This window comes from Bombus pascuorum, chromosome 4 (assembly GCF_905332965.1).
Source record: "Bombus pascuorum chromosome 4, iyBomPasc1.1, whole genome shotgun sequence".
Classification (NCBI taxonomy): Eukaryota; Metazoa; Arthropoda; class Insecta; order Hymenoptera; family Apidae; genus Bombus; species Bombus pascuorum.
The window spans coordinates 2,991,540-3,013,525 of record NC_083491.1 but is presented as its reverse complement, the minus strand read 5'-3'; the positions used below and the strand labels follow the sequence as shown (position 1 = coordinate 3,013,525).

The 21,986-nt window shown below is 38.4% G+C and overlaps 1 protein-coding gene across 10 annotated transcripts in view; it reads right to left on the bottom strand.

The window, feature by feature from the left end:
* Positions 1-21,986, bottom strand: part of LOC132906526 (protein sprint) — a 163,248-nt gene that overhangs the window by 49,354 nt on the left and 91,908 nt on the right. For 2 of the 10 annotated variants that reach the window (XM_060958794.1, XM_060958796.1), the window contains exons 1-2: positions 18,327-18,796; positions 7,026-7,274 (exon numbers count right to left, since the gene is read on the bottom strand). The exons of 6 other annotated variants lie outside the window; for them this stretch is intronic. In XM_060958794.1, the coding sequence (XP_060814777.1) occupies positions 7,026-7,150 (125 nt within the window). In that variant the 5' untranslated portion in view covers positions 7,151-7,274; positions 18,327-18,796. Of the gene's footprint in view, positions 1-7,025; positions 7,275-18,326; positions 18,797-21,986 lie in introns of those variants that run through there. 2 more of the 10 variants (XM_060958795.1, XM_060958797.1) reach the window with 2 other exon arrangements.

The following is a 21,986-nucleotide window of genomic DNA, read 5'->3' as shown; positions in this document are numbered from 1 at the left end:
TTATTATTATTATTCATCGCAGAATAAGTATGAAATCGATATTCATACTTGAAATTCCTTATACAAACTCATCAGTTTCATCCAAAACATCTCAACCATAGTCCAAACTCACAAACTCCATCATCGTAACCCTCAATTAGCCAAATTCCCCCAAAAGAGCGCACCTCGTCACTTCTACCTTAAAACTGTAATCGTTTTCCGAAGAGTCCTGTTTTGCGGCCAAGTTTCAGGACAAAAATACAACACAAACAAGAATACACAAAAGCTCCGCTCCCCTGCGGCTCAGATCCAAAAAACAAAAATAAACACAAAAACCGTAAAACCACGACACATAATATAGTATGGCTATGTTGTACCGTCGCGTATCGGTACTTTTGCCTAACACATTTTACTCAAATTCATTGTTTATTGTGAATTTCAAAAATGTATAAAAAAAACAAATCTTGGCAAAATAAACGATTTGAAAAAAAAACTGTAATCGTTTTAGCCAATAAAAAGCAATTCTAATTACTGTTACCCTCATCCAGGCTACGATATCTGTCCGTGTGGCGACACGTCCCACGGATACAACGCCAAAAGCGCAACAAACAACCGGTCTTGATCGAGCCTCCGGTCATTCCAGTCGTTTCTTTGTTCACCTAAGGTCGGGATCGCCGTAGACCGATCGGGATTCCGTCGAAATTAAGCGATCGAACCGACTGCTCGGCCTGCAAACGTCGCTTTGTACTTGACCCGTTATCAAAGGCAACCATTATGGCCAGTCCTCCTAGTTGGATTCATGGAAGACCGTGGATTCAAAGGAACTCTGGTTGCAGCCGATATTCATCGCGAAAACGGAGATACTATATGCCTTGTCTCTTGGCAGAGGACTGCGAGAGAAACGGATGCTCGTGGAAACGGATGTCGTTCCTTTGGAGAATGGAGAGCGTGGGGCGAGTAGATGTGATTGTCCTTCCGGCTAGGAAGATGTTCTTGTTGATTGAGAAATCGGGGACGGAAGCGTGTTTGTTTCGTGATGATTTCAAGGGGCCTTTACGAGTTTATGGCGAGATCGTAAGATTGCGTAAATTCATAGTCTTTGTAGCTACACATGGAAGCGTTTTTTATGAATCGAAGACATTTCTAGTAGGTTTTTATGAACTACATAGAAGTTTCGTGGATTTTTGTGAACTTTTTGCGAAGGACAAAATTCGATAGATTTTGGATAGGATTAAGGGTAAGTTTCGACGAATAAAATTATATTTGAATTTTGGATTAGATTAGATAGGGTTGAGGGTAAGTTTTGACGAATAAAATTATATTTGAAATATCGCGCAAAATTTCTCTTTTATGTCTATGATATAAGTTTGCGATGATTTCATACTATATCGTAGACACGTTGTGGGGAATTATATCGAGTACGAGCACAACGAGAAAACGCGATATATATCCATATCGCGTTTATATCGATATATACAAATCATGTGATCTCTCATCTGTAACCAGTTTCCAGTGATAATCCCATTTCCAGCAGATAATTATTATCCCTCGTCGAATGACTTAACAACTCGTTTCCCGTAGCAAACGAGTTTGCATGGTCTAATGGTAGTCAGGTTCCTCGATTAACTTAATCAAATCGATCAGTTTTCATCGCTGAAAAATCTTACGCAGCGCCACTTTATACTCGATCGTCTTACACAGAAACTTCCTCGGTAATACTTTTACAAAATAATGGCTTCTGTCGCGCAAATCACAGAGTACAAAATAAAATCAAACAATCTAAAATTCAATTATGATAATTTCTAATCGTCTCACAGCTATCCAATTATTACGATCATACATAATCCTCAGATACCATTTAAAGATCGATATTTCTTAAAGAAATACCACAAACAGGTCATTTAAGTGGAAACTTCTCTGAGTGACGTTTCTAAGACTGCGGGTCTCGCGATTGTTCCTCGAGCTTTTCCCATGTCACGATTTCTCAGCGATCAGCGATGGGAAAACGAAAGGGAAAGCGCAGGCGATATCGTCAACGTTGAATTAAACGATCCTTCCGCTCTCGTGCCTCGTAACTTTAGACTGAAAGTGCTGTATCGTGTTTCGCGTGGTTTCTTCGATTTACCCGCCCGATGAGGTCGAACTTTCCGTCCCGAAACGCTTGTTAGAAATCCCGCTGGTTCCTTGCCCGCTATAGGAAGTAGCCAAAAATTCGATCGATAATCGTAGACACATAAATTTCTCGTTACGACGTCTTAGAATCGTGTAAAGTATAAAATTTTTTTTACAATTCGAACGAAATGTGGCATTTTAAAAAATATTTTCAAACATTTGTCCAAGTCAGTCTGGACAAAATTGTTTGTGTTACTAATTTTTGTAGCGTATCTTACAAATAATAAGAGGGATACATTAAAGTCACAAGATGATGGAAAATGATTTTTAAAACGAACCTGCAATTAATTCCTTTTAAATGTATTAAAAATCTCTGATATAGAAATTGCCTTATTATTCGTATCCTCGTTCCCCATAATACAAACCTAATTCGTCTTTATATTATTCGAAGCCTAGCACCTAATTTTTCAAACGAAATATCTGAAAAATCGCCAACGACCCTGCATTAACCCCAGGTTTCTGTCGTTTTCACAGTTCCTTCCTACTAAAACGCGTACACGTGCGCGTGCACTCACGAGTTCACACGTCCTGCACCTCGAGGACCGCATTAGGACGAGTGCACGTCGTTTCGACCCCCTCCGATTCGATAGGGTTGCGAGTGGTGTTAATGCAACCCCTCGATCAGCCGACCATTGTTTATTGTTAACGTGTACCGTGCGAGATTGTGTCGGAAACGACGAATCGTTGATGCACGTGTGTCCCACGAGTCCATTGAATTTCGACGTTTGTCCGCTTTGGTATTCTAATCGATTGGGGTCATCGAGGATGTTTCTATTATTTTTTACGACGCCGCGACGTGGGAAAAGAGGTAGCAACGAACGTTTATCGTAGATAAAATAAAATTAAGCGTCGTATACGTGCTGGCAAAATATTGAGTGCAAATTAAAAATACACACTCGCGATTATTTATTATGGAAGACTTTCATTTATAGTTGGAAATGACACGGGAATAATCGATTTGCCAATTCTTAGCAGTTAAAATTCTTTTTACCACTTAGCAGTTTAAAAAGCGTATTTTTTATATGATTTAGATAAAAAAGTGACCTGTCATGTGCAAAGATATACTACTTTTTAAAAACGGGTGCTGAATTCAAAAATTTTTGCACGAAACCCAGGAATAATTACGATTTGATCGCATACTATTACAGAATAATGTCCTTCTCCTACGCGATTATTCTATCCGACTATTCTATTCATCGACCCTTTGCCTAAAACTGTTAAAAAAATGACAGATTAATCTCGAGCAATATAAAAGCTGAAGAAATAATTTGTTCAAATAAATTACACGGTAAATGGTACAAAATACATGAAGTGGTGTCGTGTTCAGACAAGATTCGAAGACCCACTTTTAAATGACAGGGGTCGAGGCCAAGTTTCGACTTGTCAATTTAGATTTCCCGCGAGATTTCAAAGTCACTTTGCAAGGGATGGCTCTCACTCGTGATACGCAACATAGGAGACAAGTTTCGTTCGAGTGGCTCGATTAATTAATGCAACGTCGTTCACGATCGGCCGGTCCTCAAAGAGGCTCCGATTTTTTCCAAGCGGAAAGACGCGTAAAACGCGGGAAAAACGGTAACGAGGCCGCGTTCGCGCATCAAAGACGCCTCGAATGGCTCAAAAGGTCTCGCTTAAATTCCACTTACGGTCCTCCTCGCTTTTTCGCGCGCTGTGCACAGGGCTTTACCGTCCAACCTCTTTGATGCAAACGCGTTTATTCGCGTTCGCGCTCTTCCGCTCGGGTCACAGGATAAGCTTCCGGTATTCCTTTGGCGTAAACAGCCTCCTCCAAAGGATCATTGCCGCATTTGCCTGGTATTCCGGTTAATTTCGAATTCACTCATTTCGTTCTACGAATAATTGGTGATTGAATTGAGAATTTTAAGAGGTTTACATTATTTGTTGATCCGTTTGGCATCCTTTGGGTTATTTTGTACAAAGTTCGATAACAAAGAGATAAGCGGTTTTATCAAGACGGATAAATTGTCTCGATAGCTTCGCGCGATGAAAGAATCGTTGGGATAGCAAGTTCGAAGGTTTTGCTCGAGATTAATTTGTAATTTTTTTAATAATTTTAGGCAAAAGGTCAACTGTAGAGTAGTCGCGTAGGAGAAGAAAATTTTCATCAAAAGTCGAGAATATGATGAGACTGAGACGCATGTGATATTTATTTTCTACATTTACTTTTTGCAAAGATAATTCTTATCTCTTTAAGCTTATACATGTTAAGTACTTCAGAAGAGACTTCCATATTGAGTAAATAGCTCGATGTACGGCGTAAATTCTACGCGTTTCAGTTAAAAATTAATCTCACAATTAACGGAGCAACGAGCAACAATATGACCAAACTGTGCAGAGGAACGATGAACGTCGACCTCGTCGCTGTGTAATTTCCGTGCGACGCTCGCAGTTTCACATGTATATCATGGTATGATTCATTGAGCAACGATGGGACTCTGAACGCTTCTGTGTGCACTTCCGACCAAGCGCAATGTTACGCGGAAATTCTACTGGTTTTAGTCACCTCCCGGCCATATCGTTCCTCGTCTCCGAATCTCCTCCAAGCTCTGTATCGTTTGGCCGAACTTATGAATTTTCCAGTTACGATACTCGATTTGTAACGCCTACGTTTATAATATTAGGTTGTCCGAAAAGTTTCTTTCGTTTTATAAGGAAATGATAGACGCATGATGTTTTTTATTTTATATTAGTTTATCGAATTACGCGCGAACGTAATAATAAAAATATAACGAAATGGATCATACGTAATTCGATAAAATAATATAAAACAGAAATTGTTGTTCATCTATTATCATCTTATCTTTTCGGACAAACTAATATATATGAAAACTCGATAACGTCCATCAGCGATATATGTAGTTTCATTAATTTTTTAATTTGTATTATTTAAAAAAACGTAATAAAATCTATCCTTTCTACGTCAGTATTAAGTACGACAGAGATTAAACATCAATTTGGGGAAGATATTAAACTTGGAAACAGCGGTCCCAACCTACTTTAAAATATCTCCGATTTCTCAATTAAAAAAAAAGACCAAAAATAAGTATCGATATTCTATAATAATTCATTAAAACGTAAAATCTTTTTTTTCTCGTATCGAGATACGCGAAGCTGGCGAACTGGAATTTTATTTTAACGGCGTCAACGAGGAACACTCGGTAATTGGAATCCGCGGGAGGAACCCCATTATAACCGGGTCAGGATCCTCCCATAGAGTGGCCTGCAGCCGAAAAAAGGAAATAAATGAATCTCTATTCGCAAAGACCCCAAGAGGATTACTGGTAAGAGGCTTACATAAGAATAAACCGAAGGGTTTCTCGCGGTTCGACCACTTTTGCTATCATATTTCATATTAACCGCTGATTAAAATCGATTTTTCCGCGGTGACATGCGAGACACGAGCCATTTCGTCGACCTCCGTAATGATTCACGACCGATCGATTTTTCACAAGGCGAAAAATATTTTATTTTTAATCTCGACTCACCAAGCGCTGGAGAAAATTTGAAAATCTACCAACGTGCTCAAACATTTCCGAGTATTTTCTATTTTAGTTTCCTTTAAAACGTCATTTGACGATTGCGACTGTTTGTTTCAACAGATTTTCTCATTGCGATTAATTAAATTCGATCGTTGCGGTTTCAGAACCTCGATCGTTTTTGTCGTGACTTTTTGAAGTGGTATAGTTTGGTATAATAGAATCGACGAATTCCAAACGCGAATAATTGAATTTTTAGACTTTTTAAATTGCGGTCGGTTGTCTGTCGAAATATTTCCTATTTTCTCTCTTTTTGTTTTTACTGCAAATTTCCAAAATTCAATCGTTGTAGAGCGTAATATAGTTTCGAGTCGACAATCCACAAACTTCATTATACGAGGTAATTCAATTTTACGGAACTCTAAATTTTTGCGATATTCGAATTTCATAATATAGAATTTTTATGTAAAATTCAAAATACGGATTCTATCAAGACTGTCTATATTTGATTTTTAGAAGGACATTGACGCGATGGGCTGTTTATGGAAATTGAAAAGAAGAAAAGAACGAGGAAAAAATACGCGAACGACTGGGTCGACTCGCGTCGCAGCATCACTCGAAAATTTCCATTTCCGCGTTCACCATCGGGTTCATGGTGGTCGGTGGCGGCGGGATCAATAAACGCAGGTGCCGGCAATGGCAACTGCAACAAGCACGATCCGAGTGCAATGGCCATCGATTAATAATTAACACACGGTTTCGTGGCTATAATATAATATAACAGTCGGTTTTTCTTAACGATAAATACTTTCTTTTAAACAATTTCATTTCCAACGAAACAACTCTTTAATCATTTAATACAGACTATTTGGTAGAAACCTATCCACGAAATAGATTCTATAGATATTTCTTTTCAACTAATATTTTGTACATTAATTCTTCGTAAAAACAAATATCACGTCTTAACATACTTTATAAACGATCTCCTATCCATGTATAACTTTCATAAACAATTAATAGTTTTAATATCATAAAATTATTAAATATCGTTCTATTATTAATAGCAAATAAGAAGAGTATAAAATATCAAAAAATTTGTTGCCATACGATTAATATACGTCAAGAGGATGATAAATTACACGGTAACGTGCAATTCTAACGACCAAAGTACGAAAATACTACTATTTTAAAAGGAATCAACTAAAGGGAATCGTTCTACCATACTCAAAGATGCTTTTCGTAAATCATGCAAACGAACGTTAAAATATTCATTGCCTTTCGTCTTCGATTAACCTATAAATACACTTAAAAGGCTTCCTCTGCGTGACTGGAGCTACGTTTTCAACATGGACATCGATTTTTCATGCGAAAAGTTACCTTTTGACGCCAATCTCCGCGTAACGGCCCCTTGTGGCACGAGTGGCCACGCTTCTTCCGCTTCCGGGGTTCGTGTACAGCGTCAGTATGTCGCTGTTAATGTTGTTCAGAATCGGTGGTAGCATTATTGCGATCCTGTTTGCCGACGATCCTTCCGCGAGTTCCACGTATACCGACGCATCTCACAGATACGAGATTTCTCTCGCTTCTCTTTGGTTCACACACTCCTTTCTCGTCCTCGTCGAATTTCTGGGAAGAATGATTTCGTTGTGGTCGAACCTTCATTTTAGTACATCGAAGGAGGAAGTTCGATTTTGAGTGACCGTTGTACTTCTTGGAAAGTTCTTGGTCTTTAAGAAAGTTCCGATCGTCGTTCGTTCTTTTGCTCTTTTGGCGAATTCTTTTTGTTTTTTCTTTTTTGGTAAAACATCGAGTTTGAATCTCGAGGAATTCGATTACGTTGATTATTTATTTTAGAAATGACCAATTAGAATTTATTACAGAACTTCTCGTCTATCAAGGAATTTTTATTCATCGAAAGATTCTTTATCCGTGCTTTTTCTTATTAAAGGATTCTTTACTTGACAAGCGCGAAAAGATCTTTTTCTTCTTTTTTATCGGAAACTTCTTAATCATTGTACAAACTCTTTCGGATAAAACGACGACAAGATTTGCTTCACAGGAAATTTAACTTCTCTCACTACTTACTCTCTTCAGTAGCAATTGCAATTTATAGAATTCTTTGTGCTCTTATAAAAGTTTGCCTTGTTTCCAAATTTGAAGATTTCTAATTAACTGTGGGCGATTTTAATGGCGACACAAGGTTACGTAAGCGTGATTTAAATCGGTGTAAGTGAACTTTATATTCTATTCTATTCTATTCTACTTTTCTATAGACTACTTCTAGTGCACTTTGACCAAAGTACTATGTCTACTTCTACTTCAAAGTTCTGGTGTTCTAAACGAGCCTCGATTCAAACAGTTTCTTACGATAAATACGAAAATGGTGGTGGCTAAAGAACGTACGATAAACAAGTGGTTTTGACGAACTCGACTGAAATGCAAATGTGTCAATCCTTATGCTATAATATTTTTTTTACATAAAAATATATTTAAATCAAAACTCGATCTTCGAGTGAATTTTTAGCTCCAATAAAACTGTAAATCGTCTGTGGCACGCGATCGAGACGCCAGAGAATTATCGCCACGTCATAAACGACTTAACGCGGTGATTATTTATTGTCGACGATTCCGTGGAAAAGTATGTGTCTGTTGGCGATAGAAATTACCCGTGAAATATCGCTACAAGGCTGGTCGAGTAATTAATTGGCGGAGATAAAGTATTTTCGGGAGAAATTGCTTGGATTACTCGTTCTTACCCCTAGCTGTAATTGTTATGGAAACTATGGGGGGAATGATCGAAGGGGTCCGAGTGAATTGAAATAAAACGAATCAAACATTTGATCTACGATCGATATTTCGTTCGTTTATAAGAAAAATTATCGCCGGTTATAATTATTTGTTCTGAAAATTCCAAAAATTTCAGAAAATTCAGAAAATTTCAGAAAATTCAGAACCGACGATTATCATAAATGGAATAAAATATTTATTGGAAAGTTGAAATAAACTTTACATAGCATTTTACAACGTAAGACGCGATAATAAATTTCTGATAAAGTAACTACAAATAGAAAAAGCACGCGAGCAGGATCTGTACGAAATAACAAGCGGAGGAACGAAAACTCGACGGACGATTTCCACAGAAAGCCCAATTACACGAATATACTGAAAGCCAAAGCCAATCTTTGCGTCGTGTCAGCCGAAACGCCATCACAAAAGACCCAGAATAAAGAAGAATATTTTTCGTGCTCTGGAAATATAACAGGGCTATGAAACGTTCCTACGATCAAAGTTCTGAGAACGGATAGACATAAAAGGAACCTGGACCAGCATGTTTGAGACACGCAGTGTTATTACGATACCGATCGGAAAAAAATTGCCAGCAAAAAGAGGAGAGAAAGGGGAAAGGGAGAAAGAGGTGCACACACGCGATTTGAGAAACGCCCTCGATATTGGACCAACGAAAAATGGCCAGATGTGATGAGAAAGTAAGAGAAGAAAATGCCAACTGTTGGAGGTCATCGATCGTCGTAGTATTCGCTTGGAGATTTCTCATTCGTTATCAGACTTTTTTCTACGTTCCTTTTACACTTTATTCGTTATTAGAAGGGCCACGAAGAAGAGACGACAGCACGCAAGAATTATATTTCCTAATAAACGGTCTCCACGAGGGATCACGTTCGTGGGTATTCGATGATTCTTCCGACGGAGGAAAAAAAAGGGACGAGGGTCTGTCATAATGACGTGCAGTTTGAACAGTGACGCCATGCTGAATGTACTGCTCGAAATAAGTGGAGGACCTCGTCCCTCGACCAGTGTATTGAATTAGCGATGAAGAAGATTGAACAACTTCCGTCGGTTTTTATTCAAACGAGGTCCCGTTTCAAGGATTTCTTAAAATCTGTCATTTTTTATTCCTAATTCTACGTTCTGTTAGCCTCGTTAATTAATTTTCCTCGCGTCATTGTGATATTCGAGTCGTATAGCTTCCTTACATTATTTATTATTTCTCGGTCTGTTACTTTTCCATTCTTTGTTCCGTCTTCGTCATCGCCAGAAAAAATTCTGTCTCAAGGATTCCCTGAAATTCCTAACTTTTGCGTATAGTTTCATCTTACCATCCAACTTTCCTACAACGAGATATTCAGCTGTTCGGCTTGAGACGAATAGACGTTGATAATTAAAAATTAGTCATCGCATGGAACGCGATCATGCGATAAATAAATGTGGCCAGATCAGGGGGAATTGCTTTAGCCTTTTAACGGGTGCGGTTTCGGTGGAATCGGTAACAACGTGTCAGGTTCATGGTTTAATTGCGATCGATCGCGTGAATTGCTGGACTGGCCACGCATGTCCTGGTATTAATATTAAATACGACAGTCGGCAGATCGCGCAAATGAACGTGAAACTGCGGATTTAGGGGTGGAAAGTCTGTGTGCATGTAAACTGTCGACAAACACTGAACAGGAACACAAAGGGTATTTTGCAGCCGAATTCCGTGGTGGTTCGTTTCGCAGCTAATTCTCGCTCGAAGGCCACTATTGCGAGGCTGATTTGCATAGCATAGTTTGCTGGCTATTTCGAGGATTTGCCTGCAATATATCGAAACATATATCGCAAGATACTAATATGTTAAAGAGAACCGTACAGTATTTCCTCGATTACTTCGTATAAATTTGGCAGAATAATATTGCAAGCAAATAATAGAAATTTTATAAACGATTTATGAGATAATGCAAATTCTTGTGTTAAAAAAAAATCAGTGAAGTTATTCTTTAACAGACTATCGAGAATAAAAATGATTATACTCTAAGGCTGTTAAAGAATCTGAGAGTCGATACTAATCACCGATCAGCAGTGGAAGGCGTCCAAAATATAATAAAAAATAATAAATAAAAGATATATATTGCACCATTATAAGTAGAAGCTCTATAGATAACATCGAACGTAATATTAATCGATAAAGTGAAACTAAAGAAAATTGCAATTGTGATTATCGCTGCAAGGCTTAGTAACGATTTTATCTAATAATTCCCTATCAAATTAATCAGACGCGTAATCTCCGTGATACTTCACTGAAACAATTCGAAGCGAACGCGAAGAATTTTAAGATACATCCGCATTGAAGCATGAACATCGCCAATGAGAGTAATGAAAGAAAAAGAAGGGAATAAGAGAAACGAATAAAGAAGAGAGTAACTCGTTCCACTAACGAGTCATCAATAAAGTAGACGCGTTTCGTATCAACAACGAAGACAAATCGTTTCGTATCTCACGACGTTCATTCAACCTACGAAATCTCGAGATTCGCTCGAAGGATCGACGTCATTTCGTTGGTTTCGAAATAAAACGACGATTGAGAAATCGTCTGCGCTTGAATTGCGATCGCGTGAATCGTCGAGCGTGATCCAAATTCGAACATCTAGACGGGCTGCAGACGAACCTGCATGAAAAGTGACTGACCGTACCGTGGTTCTGATTTACAAGCGGATTTATTTTGGGAAAATCTCTATCGTGTTTGATATCCTGAATGGGAGTTTGCGTGGGATAGAAGTAGATCTGGGTTGCAGAATTATTTATAGAAATTTGCATAACTAGAGTGCTCGTGGTCAGCTTGCGATGAAATTTGTGAAATTTAGGCGAAAAGCGCGGAATTTCTCTACAGTCGAAGAAAATTGTAAGCAAGTTCTGTCTGAATTTTTCAAAAGATTTCGAGAACCTGAAAGAAATTTGAAAAATTTCGAAGACATTCGTCAGATTAACTCGTCTCCCTTTTTTTTCGTACGTATCTCGCAGGTAATTAAAATTGTTAAAAATGAAACTGGTTTGGCGAGAGAAGAGTTTACGATTAGATTTATAGAAGCCTTTGAATTTTTAACTTGTAATTCCTGGTACAAGGTTTCATCGTATCGTAAAATAATATTGATCTGTTATATGCAATTACGATGAAAATAAAATTAATATATCAAATTGCCTGTAATTTCTTTGGAAAAATAAAGTCAGGTTCGTTCGTGTACAGTGACATATTAAAGAAGGAAAACTCGATTTGTCCGAAGAAAGTAATTCGAAGAACCTCCGATAAGCTGTCTCCTCTCCCTCGCTTCTTTCCTTTCTCTTTCACATCTCGATGAGACTCGTGGAACAGAGTTTCCCGTCACGTTCTTGATCTGTCTTGATCGCAGAGCGATCTCCTTGGCCGAAAGTTAATTTGCAACCGCGTCCTTCTCCGTGATGCTTTATCGTTCAGAGTCCCAATAAAAAGCGACGTGAAACTATAACGCGATTTCTATGAGAATTGGAAAATGGAAAAAGAAATATACATAGGAGAATATAAAATAAACAGCGGAAATTTAGAATTATTAATTGTCATATTTCTCATTTGATAAATATTAGTTTTTATACATTTTTCGTTCGCTTCGCTTATCGAAATAATCTTATTAAAATAATAAGCTCCGTCGAATTTTAGTTTTTCCTTGAAAAACGCTGTTCGATCGGTCACAAAAATGTTTTTCTTCCTTAAGAGGAATTAAAGGTGTTAAAGCTGGATTTAACTAAAAGCTACGAAAGTAGAGTGGCTTGAAATGTAGCCATAATTGATTTCGTTAAAAGAATGGCACGTTTAAACAAACTTTGCAAGTAGGTTACTCATTAGTATAGGAATGCCATAATCTTCCAAGTCGAGCAACGCGATATTATTAAGAAATCATTGAAATTTTATTTTGAAGCACAGTCTCCACGAGAAACGGTTCTTGCTTCGCTGAATAACGCGCTTCTGTTTAATCTCGATGTTCCCAGCGTAATTTCGATGATCGTTTCTCCCGATTCGATCGAACATTTTTGCGGTGAAATCTTTTTCAATTGTATTTTTCCATTCTTTATCTGGTGGAACGTGACAAATCAGTGGAAACGACCGTGTGACTAGTGCGACTATACGCTATACTACACACCTTTCGTTAGAACTGATTCATTCGTCGATTCGATGGAAAGCCAAAGCCACGCGAAACTCGCCTAAAGCTACTTTTAAGTTTGTCGATGCAGACTGCATGGAAGCAAAATTTCGGGCAACATTTTTGCTAATGCTGCGACTCTTTGCAGAAATATGCAAAAGTCATAACACGAATATTGGAAGAGGAAAGAAGATGCAAAAGATAGATAATTTTATCTCACATAACTTATTTCTTTTATTTTGGGATAATTTTCTTTCATGACTCTTTTTATTTCGGAATTGACAAATATTGTACATACGAAAATTTGCACGCAACAGAGTGGAATTTAATTATAAAATTTGATTCGGATGTGATCTGGTTCGATGACACAAAACTATTCGCACGAAGAGATGGATCTACAATGACTTCGTTCTTTACGATGACTACACGTAGGTGTAAAAGTAATGTAACATCATCACATGCTTAGGAGGTAGGGAAAATAAATTTCTATTTAGGTTTTATTTTTTTTTGTTTAATTATGATTATAAAAATATGAAGTTGCATAAACATCTGCAGTTTAATTATTGATTTTAGAAATTCGCGATATTGTGAATGTATCATTGAGATACTATTTTTAAGAAAAACAAAACTAAGCGATTTAAACCTTAAAGCTATGATAGTTCGATTCATTGAACTTGCACATGGATTAATGGATTTTCCAGAAATTCGACTGTGCGTATCGCGTGCTATCACACGACGCGACGCTTTAAAGGATTCGGAACGCTAAAGGCAAACGTTCCTCGGTTGATATTTCGCAGAAATTTTACGAACGCCGTTTCACGATTTCACGAATTTTTGATAAACTTTTTATCGACACTCACCTTCTCAGTCTATTCAACAGTTTTTTTAGCATAATTCATCACAACCTCGAGGATCTAGTAATACGAGCAGCGATTCAATCGTCGGCGAGAAATTCGCCAGAAAGAACTTTGTCCATCTTCGATTGAAAATTCGGCTATAACGTAATGTAAAATGTAATTTCGCACTAATTATTCACAAATTGTTGTCTTTGCGGCAAGGTAACTCTTTTATTTAAACAAACATGTTTTCCTTTATTTTATTTAAAACTAATGCTCCTCGATAATCGATAAACCGATAACTTTACGTATAAAAAAAGGCACACTCAGAGAGGAATACTAAAAGAAAGAGGATTTTGCCTACTTCTGTTATTATCTTGCACGGGATGAAACAACGACGTACACACTTGCACCAGAACAAAACAATTCCCATCTCATCCTTTCCACGAATCCCGCGAACCACGATTCCTTCGAACATAACATCAATTATACCTTCACAGAAAAGATTACTGCACAAATTACGTTCGTCCAGCGACACGTCCCGCGACAAACTGAATCACGCTCGAGCGAATCACTATCGCGAGAATAGTCGCAAACAAAGTGTTTATCGCGCGAAAAACCGGGAATAATCGCGTTTATTGAGCACCAAGAACGTCCAATCAACCAGTCACGAGCATTGATCCCGGAGGCTGGCATGGAACTGCGGCCGCACCACCCACGACGACGTCCAACAGCCTCGACTCGTCGTTATCGAAACTGATAAGTGACACGAGCGACGTCATCCAGCGAAACGTTGGTCCTTAATTTATATATATATATATTTATATAAAAATCAATGTCCTGATTGACTCATCGAACTTGCTATAACTTTTGAAAATATAAAATTCGCAAAGTATATTCCTATCATGACGTAAGTACTCGTTAAGAAGGGAAGTTTTGAAATTCATCCACTAAGAGGATGAAAAGGGACAGAATGTTTTTCACGGTTTCTTCCATATCTCGAAATACGGTTGAAAAATCTGTACAAATGTTTCCAAAATTTCACCCTTAAAGGGGTACAAGAAGAAGGATGGATAAGAGAGAAAAAAGGCGAAGCTAAGAAACTAGAAAATGTTAAGTAAAACGAAAAAGAACAGACCTTAAAAAGGAGAGAGAAGGAAGATGATTCACTAGGAAGAGGAAAAGAATCTTTCCAAACATTCATGCGAATTTCTGAAACATGTAAATTTTCTGCGGCCGTTGCCAAATTCAAAGCGTACAAACTAACATCATACGATGTTACGTGTCATCGCTTGATCACGTAGATGCAGCAACGAAGAAAATGTTTATACTCGATGCAAGTACACGTACGCTGTTTCGTGTAGTTACACAATTCTCGCTAGAGAAGTTTCCACTTTTGTTAATAGGTACGAACGCGTCTAAATGCATTCCGTTAACGATTCTTTGCCCTTAGGAATCTTTTAAGAACAATTCGAAGATCCAACAACAAATAAAGATGTTGCTACGTCTAAGAAATTGAGAATTTTCCAGTCAACTTGGTAGTTTCTTTTTACAAGACAAAAAGGTAATTTTTAAGGGTTGAAGAGGTATTTTCTGCAAGTTTCTATTGGGGAGTGGTTGCAGAATTATTCTGGGGTGAGATGCAGGAGAATGGAGCAGACAGAGATCCCTTATCGGTCGTGATGTATAGCACAGAGATTGGGCGGGTGCTGGAGAAGATTTCTTTCGAAATCAATGGAGTTCCTAGGTGAACCGTGTGGATTGTAAAGTACCTCCTTCAGTGTTTTTTTTTATGCGCGATAGTATCATTGAGTTACACGTCATGAATATAAGATTTGTTATGTGTGGTAGATTTATGAGTAATTGTTTTGTATTGTTCCCAAGTTGAGGAGTTTTGTTCTATTTCGGGTAATTTTATTGTCTAGAGAGACAATACTGGAAGATACTCGAGGATGAGTCTTTTGTTTCCCTTTAAAAACAGTATTGCTCAGCTTATGGATGGTGATAAAGTAGAGCACATACTAGATCAAAGCGTTTCCTAATCTTCCGTTAATTTTATTGCTCATAAACAATTATCATTATTTTGTTCAATGATATATTGTTATTTGTTCGTATTGTTCGTTCAAGTTGTCCTCTTCATAAAAGATATAACTTAGAAAAAACGAAGCTGGCACCCCGCTGGGGGTAGCCACCCACATGCTATATTTATTTTTATTTTATTTTTTTGTTCACCAATAAGATATAACACTTTACCAAATGTCCATAAGGACAAATTGTAAAAAACCAAAATAAAATAAAAAAAAAAAAATTGTCCTCTTATCGTAGGCAAAATATATGAACTTTTAATACGTGTAATATTTGTAACAACCATATACAGTGTACGCGTTGACAGTCGTTTTATGGATGTACAGAAGAAGGTGAAATTCAGAGTTTGAACACAGAAGAAGAATCTTCATCTAAAACAGAATAGATAGAGCGAATAGAAGGTATGACACGTTACAAATGTTTTCATCGTATTTAACAAAACGCATACATCTATCAACCTTTTACAGGAGGAAACAGCTTATACAGGCAAAGACGTCTGTTTAAACAAAAAAAGTAAGTAGCTCCAGTTTTTGTCTCTTCTAGCCTCAATCCAATGATTATCCGGACAAACCTAATCCTTCCCCTACGAAGACTACAAACGGAAGCAAAATCAACAGAAACCAACGGAAGATACGTTCGATAGAGTCCAATTTCTGTCGCATTGGGTCCCACTTTAATCAACGTCCAGCGTCCAGAATCTCATTGGGCGAACGTCGAACATACGACGAGATATCCACGCATCGTTCGATCAAACAGCACGAGTTACCTTTGCACGGGTATCCTCCTTTCACGACGAGGCGTTCGATAAGACGACCATGGCACACGGTTAACAAGCAGTCCGTTATCAGCGACGGCTGCAACCGGCTGACGGTGTCACCAGCCGGAAGATTATCGTGCACAAAGCCTGACAACGGAATCAGATAATTCTGACTGACACGTTTCTCAACCAACGTATGGTAAGGTATTTTGTTCCGAGAGAATTCTATTATAATTCTGTATCGATATGTTATAGCATTAGAAAACGGTCGAATCGCTAAACTTGTAAAAGGAATAAATAATTTTATAATATAGAGAATAATACAGCTATGTTTTCTTTAGTTTTCTAGTTTTCTAGTTTTCTAGAAGAAGTTTGTATTAATAAGCTCTAGAGTATAGAATTGTTAAAGGAATGGGTGTATGTATATGTTTTTCTGTGATAAAGCTGTCATTGGAGCTGTATACAGAATAGAAAGATATTTTGGAAAAATAGTACGATGTATTATATTTAGAAAACCTGAATCACTAAGAAATAGCGAATGCTATGAAAATAACTTGTATAAAAATAATTTACTTCTTTTCGTACTACATCTGTCACTGATTTGTTACATTCGCACGAAGAATAAAATATTCTCAAAAACGAAGTTTTTGTGTCCGATTCACAAATTTAAAATATCGCTAGAAAATATTTCGACATACATATTCTGTTTACAAAAACTTGCGTCATTAAAGTAATCGAGTAATCGTATAAGATATTTATAAAAAACTTGACGAAAATTGTACGGGGAGCAACGAATTCTCAAAGATTGTATCGACGTTTCCTATAAAATTACAGCAGCGAGGATAGGTATCCTTTCAACTGTTCGGTCGATTAATTAAAACTTGATTTATATAAAACGTTCACGTTATCATTAGCCGCTATTTTTCTGTAAAGTGGCAAGTATATAGAAAACATAAGAAAAGGAAGGGTTTCACTGATTCACTCGACGCGATAAGCAACGATGTGACACGGAAACCACGCTACGTCGCATAGGCTTATCAATGCACAAGAAGAAATTCTGAACAGAAACACGGTGCTACGAAACGTTCTTCGTATTATTACGCAGGAACTTTGTTGACATAAATTGGTGATATAACGCGCAGCCTTTTCCTACAGCGTCACTAAGATATGATTAATCTGTTTTATACGAAATACTTGTAAAAAAGACTCTCTAAAGTTATAAAGAAAATAAACAATTCTGAAACGCGCGGTTTAATGTATCTTCGATGATATCTTTCGCAAGATGCTTGTAAAAAATCTCAAATACCTTGTAAAAAAGTTTGATACATCCTGTAAAACATTCCACATAAAATACTCGTAAAAAAGTCTCGTGAAATTCGTAGAGCGAATAAGAAAGTAAAGCTTTTTATGGGCTTTAATAAGATATAAGCTTTTAAAAGCATAGTTGCTCGCACCCTCTGTAACATCTCACAAAATATAGTTGTACAGAATCCTATGAAATATGTAAAAAGAATAAAAGATTCCTCAAGGTTCGATCCCTTCTCTACGATATTCTGCATTAAATATTTATCGAATTTGTAAAGACGATAAAAAATTGTCAAAGGTAGAGTTCGATATACTTTCTACAACACACCTACATTATCGGATATGTAAATAGATTAAAAAGATTATCGTATCATTTGAAACACTTCAACAAGTTCGACATCCATATTTCACTCGTTAAAACCTGCCAGTAGATTTAAGCTTATAGTATTTCCATGGAACACTGCATTTCTTTTATCTCTAACTTTCTCTATCCATATGTTCCACAGATTTACCATACGCAAGACAAATTACGGCAGACAGTGGACATTTCGCACACGCGATTCTCCTTTTTGTTACTGACAACACTTTTCCCTGTGGACATGCTTTGCATTGCCGGAAGACCACCAAACAGAAAATCCCAACGACCACGATACGAATCAGGAAAACAACGACTAAAAATACAATTCCTTTCGTGTTCCTACATAATCACGATAAGACGATGTTCACGTTGACACTTTTCAGTCATCCTTACCAAGAACTCTGCCTGAGTACCCGATCACTCTTATCGACGATTACGCGACGTTGTCGCGAGACCATTGCTTCCTCCCGAATCTTGAGTCACGCGACTGTGAAGTCACCGACGATCAACCTTTTTTTTTCTCAATTTCCCTTTACCTCTCCCGTCGATTTGGTTTTTCCTGCTCTGGAACTTGTCTTCGATCGATAACACCGGCGCGATAGACTTTTCTCGACTTTCACTTCCGTGTCCACCACGTGTCCCACCACAACAGATGCGATTTTAAAAATACACTACAGAACGAGACACACTCGATAAACGCTTCTGTTAGGTGGGAGAGGAGCAGTAGAGAAAGGAGAAAAGAAAGAAGAAAGGAGCACACGAGGGGACGCACAATCAACGGCGAGAGGCGCCGTGACGCCAGTCGGCGACGCACTGGCACCTGGCGTCGCGACAAGACGCACAAACGCGTACAGAAACGCAACTGTCCGCTAGTAGACACGAGACCGGTCTACTACCTACTAGCCGGTTACGAGAGACGCGGTGGTGGGGTTAACGGTTAGGGGAGCTGCGCATGCGCATTAACGGACTCTGCTAGTTCATTCTAACCTTGCCATCGGCATCGATGCCTCCACCGGACCTGGTGGTAGGATGGTGGCAACCGAAAAATCGAGACGCGGCCGCCGGAGAAAGTAATCATCCGGCTGGTCTTTTTTCGCCTTTTATGGGTCGTTGTGGGCCAGTCTTTGGGTATGGAGAAAAAAGATTCGGAGAGGGTGGAAGGGTGGTAATGGTAGACTTTGTAAAGGAAGGAAGGTTTTGAAGAAGCGCAGGATAATTAGATAAATTGGAAATGATTATTGGAATGATCGTTGTATTTTTAAGATAGAAGATTCTATTTTCTATATGGTTAGGGTTTAGAAGCTGAGTCAAGAACGGGTTCTTCGCTACAGCGAAGTGAAAGTAATTAGAAAAATTGGAAATAGGCGATGGGATTCAGAGATAAAAGATTCTGTTTTACATGCGAAAAGCTACAGAGAGATGATAATGTCAGCCGTATAGCGACAATTATAATTGATCAGAAATTGGGAAAATTTCGAAATTTTGTTGATAAAATTCATTTACGTCCGTCAATTTTGCTAAACAAGCGAAGAATATTAAAAGTATCAGGTTGCGTTCGCTCGATGACCAGTAACTGAAAAGCTTCTGGTTAAGGGATGAGCAGGTTAATAAGTTCGTGACAATTAACCGGTGGATAGTTTAATTCGCTCGGTTTAATCGTTGCACCGTTTAGAAGAAACGTGGCCGTCGTGTGGGGTTAGGAATAGGAAACCGGTCCATCCTCCGCAAGTACAACCACCGAGCGTGATCGGCTGTTACGATCCATCGTAGCCTCAGATCTGTCCGCTCGTGCCGAGGTGTGGCCCAAGAAAACCATCGGTGGCTGCGGTATCGGCTTATGTAACAGGTTTTACGTGGCCGTGGCGTTTGACGACCGCTGTAAAGCGCGAGCTTCGTGCCACGGATCCTTCCTTTTTCAATCACACCTGAATGCACGTGGTTAGCGTCGCGGTACATGCAGTTGCGGTTTCGCCAGAACGGATCTGGTAATGATAGATAATGGCCAGAGAAAGGACAACCATTGTCTACTGGCTTCTGTTCTGCCGCGTCTTGCCGCGGAATGACGATGTTGCTGGATTATAGCGTATTTGCACCTTTTCTAGCAATTTTGGCGACTGCTGGAGACACCGGGGATTGTCCGAGATATTTCCGATGGTTGCGACAGTTTGAAGTTTTTAAGGGAAGATTCGTAAGTAACAACGATATATACAAGTAATATTTTTAATTTTCTTTTTCCTTTCTTTTTTTAGCGAAATTGCTGGTTATATGGAGCTAGGACTCGGAACTAGATTTGTACTTTGACTATGTTTACGTTCCAAAAAGGTCTAGATCTATGTATAGCTAGTAATTAGTATAAAAAAATTCATAAAAATTGCTAGATTTTATTGTTACTACACGAAAATCGCTGGTTAAATCGAAGATCACGGAAAGACACAAAACTTTCGGTAAAATTTTCAGAAAAATGTCATTCGCGAAGATCAGACGGAAATATTTTTCAATGGTAATTTGTCACGCCGGAAGCATTAAAAATCGCTACGATACGTTATTTATGAGGTAGCAGTCGGTCGACACCGGCTGATTATCTCATGGTATAGCCACCATTTCCTCTTTAATGGCACGTACAGTTTTCCATGATTTACGACACGAAGAACTTCCGTGGAAGGAAGCTGTTCCAGCATGGGAATCGCAATTGGACCGTGGTTCGAGGCAATCGTTGCCTCGCATATCGTCTGCAGAGGAAATCGGACGCTCCGCTATATAATACTCGTGAAACTGACGTGGACGACTGCGTTTCTAGCTGTGCTTCACTCGTTTCTGCTCTTGAACGTGTAAAGCGCAATTGAAAAAGAGCCACCGAGTGAAAGTGGAAATGATTTGAAGATGCATCGATCAGGAGGTACACGAGAGATTGGATACTCGATTAAATATATTTTCGCTTCGTTCATTCGATTAATTTACTGCCTGTTTTCAATTTACTCCAGTCGATCGTTTAAATTGAAATTCCAGCATTATATAAACATTTCCTTTCAAACATTTGATATTCTGTCTTCTCTAACGAACAGATTTTTATGAAATGTAAAGGTGGAAAATCGCATGGAATACACGTAGTGTAGAAGTACAGTGGTCGTTACAATATTTAGTAGATAAAACAATTTTCTATCTAGACTCCATCTTTTTATCAGAAACGTATGAACTTGCCCTGTTAGACGTAATCCTGTTTTCTAACATTACGATGTGCTTCCATATCGGCTATCTTCTAAACTGCCTTTTGTTCGCCACTATACTTTTATAAAAGTATAAAGTAAAAGTAAACTGGTCATAATACAGACAACGCCTTGATACTTCTCCTCGGCAGTCATTTTCGATGTACAAGCTGATTTTTCGCAGTTTAAGGAAGTGTAACAATCTTAAGTTGTTACTCGAATAATCAAGATCCTACTGTACCACTGATAAAGTGATCTCGTATATTTGACCAATGGTATAGATCTCCGCAATCCTTCTACAATGGAACGAATCTTCCCAAACCAATACACCTAATCACAACCCGATACGATACGATATACCTTTCAAAGACACCCTCCCTCCAATCTCTAAAGAAGTCGACAATCCTCGTAAAGCTGAAAGAGGGACACAAGAGGTACGGTCGAAACATTGATTCCACGTGGATTCTTCAAGAACGGACTTACACAGATCACCGGGAAGCGGTTCTTTGGAAAGGGGGCGCAGTGGATTAAGCGAATGGCTGTAAAAGGGCCACGCAACGTTCGAAAAAACCGGGGGTGATAGTGGCGGAAGAGATTTGTGGCGGGTTGGTTTACCGTTGTGAAAGAACCACCGCCACTTTTCGTCTCTTCTTATGGAAAAAGCGATCGCGACTTACGGCGTATGCGTATACGTGTAAGAGAAAAAGAAGAAGAAAGAGAAGAGAAGGAGACTTGGTTAAGAGAAGAAATACGAGCTCACGACTGGCGAGAAGAAACTTCGATCGTTTCCACGGAGAAAAAGTTTATTGTTCGCGTATCGTGAGCTGAAGGATGATCCTCGGACTACGAT